This window comes from Portunus trituberculatus, chromosome 41 (genome assembly GCF_017591435.1).
Source record: "Portunus trituberculatus isolate SZX2019 chromosome 41, ASM1759143v1, whole genome shotgun sequence".
Taxonomy (NCBI): Eukaryota; Metazoa; Arthropoda; class Malacostraca; order Decapoda; family Portunidae; genus Portunus; species Portunus trituberculatus.
Window position 1 is genome coordinate 8,720,678 of NC_059295.1, and position 2,850 is coordinate 8,723,527.

Below are 2,850 nucleotides of genomic sequence, written 5' to 3' on the forward strand. Positions count from 1 at the left end.
AAGACATTGTGTCAACCCATCCATCTCTCTCATCACAGCTGATTGCAGCACAGAGGTGCCTCACCTTCAGGACAGCTAGTGATGCATGATAAAAATCTTCAGGAGAGTCAGTGTGAGCCATTTTGCTGTCAGTTAGATGCCATTACTATAGCAGTGATGATCCTTTGTTTATTCCAGCTAAGAGGTTCACAAAAGAGTTTTATATAAGATACATGCTGCAGCAACCGCAGGGTGGGTGCCCTCTCAGACACTCTCTTAGATGCAGTCCTTCCAGGAACAGATGAATTTACAGTCAACCCTCGGCTATCGCAACTTCACCTATCGTGTTTTATTGCTATCACACACCCATGAAAAGCTGCTAAAGTTTCATTATTGCGACCTCAGATGCCTGCTATCACGCACCCAGCCATGACATCATGGGATATATGAGCACTCATTGGCCAAAACCGCCTTCCCACCAAGATCAATTCGGCTATCGCGTTTTTGGCTATGGCGCAGCTATTTCAGCCCCAATTGGGCGTGATAGCCGAGGGTTAAGTGTACTTTACATTGATTACTATGGAAAAAATGGTTTTGCTTCATGAATATAATATATATATATATATATATATATATATATATATATATATATATATATATATATATATATATATATACAGGGAGTCCTCGGGTTACGATGTTGATCCGTTCCTGACACGAGTCGTAACCTAAATTTCGGCGTAAGTCGGAACATCGGAAAAAAAAAAATCTTATCTTTATTCCTTTGGTTGGCTTGCACACTGGAAGGAGGCATTGCAAGGAAGGGAGAGACAGGCTTATTGTGTAGAAGAAGCTGCAGAAGGTGCTGGAGATACTGGGGCTGGTGAATCAAGAGAGGCAGAACCTTCAGGTGCTGGAGATGCTTAGGCAGGTGAGTCTGGAGGTGAGGCAGAACCTCCAGGTGCTGGAGAAACTGGGGCAGGTGAGCCTGGAGGTGAGGCAGAACATTCAGAAGGTGCTGGAGATTCTGGGGCAGGTGAGTCTGGAGTAGTAGAGGCAGCTGAGGTAGAGGGTACAGGATCTGTTGCAGGCCTCTCTACCTTCTTAAAATACTGCTCCAGGTTAGTCTGAACAGAGAGGAACCTCTTCTCATCCAAGATCTCCTTGTAACATTGCATCAAATCCATGATGCCTCTGGAAACCTTAGTGAATCTTTCAAAGTTGGGATCCATAGCCTCAAAAGTTGCCAACGCTTGATGCATCTCAGCAAAACCTCTTGCCAAGCCCTGCCTTGTGAAAGCCCTAGGCTCTGGGGTGGGTGCTTCTTCTTCCTCTATGATCTGCTTCTCCAGTTGTATCAGGTCCTCAGCAGATAACTCCTCTCCATGAGATTCCAGCAGCTCTGTAACATCATCAACATCCATCTCCAAATCAGTTTCCTTACTCAGGGCAACAACATTCTTAATAACATGCTGAACTGTGTTCTCAAACCCATGGAAATCACCCACAAATTGAGGACACAGTTTTTTCCAAACACCATTCATGTTTGTTTGCTTAACCTCCTCCCAGGAATCAGCAATGTTCTTCACGGCATCAAGGATGTTGTAGGATTTCCAAAAGTCTTTTAGGGTCAAATTCTTCTTGGTTTCAGTTGCCTGTAAAGCCATAGCAATTGTCCTTCGGAGGTAGTAGGCCTTGAACGAAGCTATCACTCCTTGGTCCATAGGCTGTAACAGGGCCGTGGTATTAGGTGGAAGGTAAACCACCTTGACATTAGGGTTAAAGTCTCCCAGGTGGGCAGGGTGTCCAGGGGCATTGTCCAGCACTAGCAACACCTTAAAAGGGATACCCTTGGAGGCCAAATACCACTCCACACGTGGCACAAAATAGTTGATGAACCAGTCCTCAAACACCGCAAGTGTCACCCATGCCTTCTTATTTGCCTTCCAAATGACTGGTAGTTGACTCTTCCAAATGCCCTTGAGTGCCCTTGGATTTTCAGCCTGATACACAAGCAAGAGCTTCAGTTTGAAGTCGCCAGCAGCACTTCCCAAAAGTAAAGTTACCCTGTCCTTGCTGGCTTTATGACCTGGTGCTGACTTCTCCTCCTTGGTGATGTAAGTGCGGTCAGGCATATGCTTCCAAAATAAGCCTGTCTCATCCACGTTGAACACTTGATGAGCAGAATAATCTCCCTCCTTAATCATCTCGGCCAACACTTTAGGAAATTCACTTGCTGCTTTCTCATCACCACTAGCAGCTTCACCTTGCACTTTAAGGTTATGGTAATTGGCCCGAGCCTTAAATCGCATAAACCAACCCCTACTAGCCACAAACTCTTCACTTTCACTTCCTTCCCCCTTTTCTTCTTTCAGTGCCTCAAACAATCTTTTCGCTTTCTCCTGAATCACCATAAGGCTCACTGGAATACGCCGTTGATTTTGTTCTTCCAACCAAAGCACCAATAATCTTTCCATCTCAATAATTAGACCACTATGCTGCTTGGTTATCACTGTCACTTTCATAGGAGCAGATCCTTTCACATGTTCCATAATGCACTCTTTATCTTTGATGATGGTAGCCACAGTGGAATGACTAAGGCCAAGCGACCGGCCAATGTTTGTTGGTGTTTCTCCCTTTTTGTGATCTCTTTATAATGTCCACTTTAACTTCCATGGTGATGGCCTTCTCTTCTTTGATGCACTACCATCAGAAGAGTCTGCCTTACGCTTGGGAGCCATAACCAAGAGAGAGAGAGAGAGAGACTGCAAACAACCAAAATGGCGTATGTACAGAGACTTGAGACGCCACCTTCCTCGCCCTACAACCACAACAAAGCATATTCTTCCGCCGCACGCCCAAAACTAGTTC

At 45.2% G+C, this 2,850-nt stretch overlaps 1 protein-coding gene across 1 annotated transcript; it reads right to left on the reverse strand.

Moving 5' to 3' along the window:
- Positions 1-902: 902 nt before the first annotated feature.
- On the reverse strand, positions 903-2,531 carry LOC123516658 (tigger transposable element-derived protein 1-like). Its single transcript, XM_045276260.1, has one exon. The coding sequence runs from the start codon at positions 2,529-2,531 to the stop codon at positions 903-905; it is 1,629 nt and encodes a 542-aa protein (XP_045132195.1).
- Positions 2,532-2,850: the final 319 nt, after the last annotated feature.

What these genes read in the sequence shown, in the direction of transcription:
- LOC123516658 (XM_045276260.1), bottom strand. Translation starts at nt 2,531, where the DNA reads ATGGAACATGTGAAAGGATCTGCTCCTATGAAAGTGACAGTGATAACC.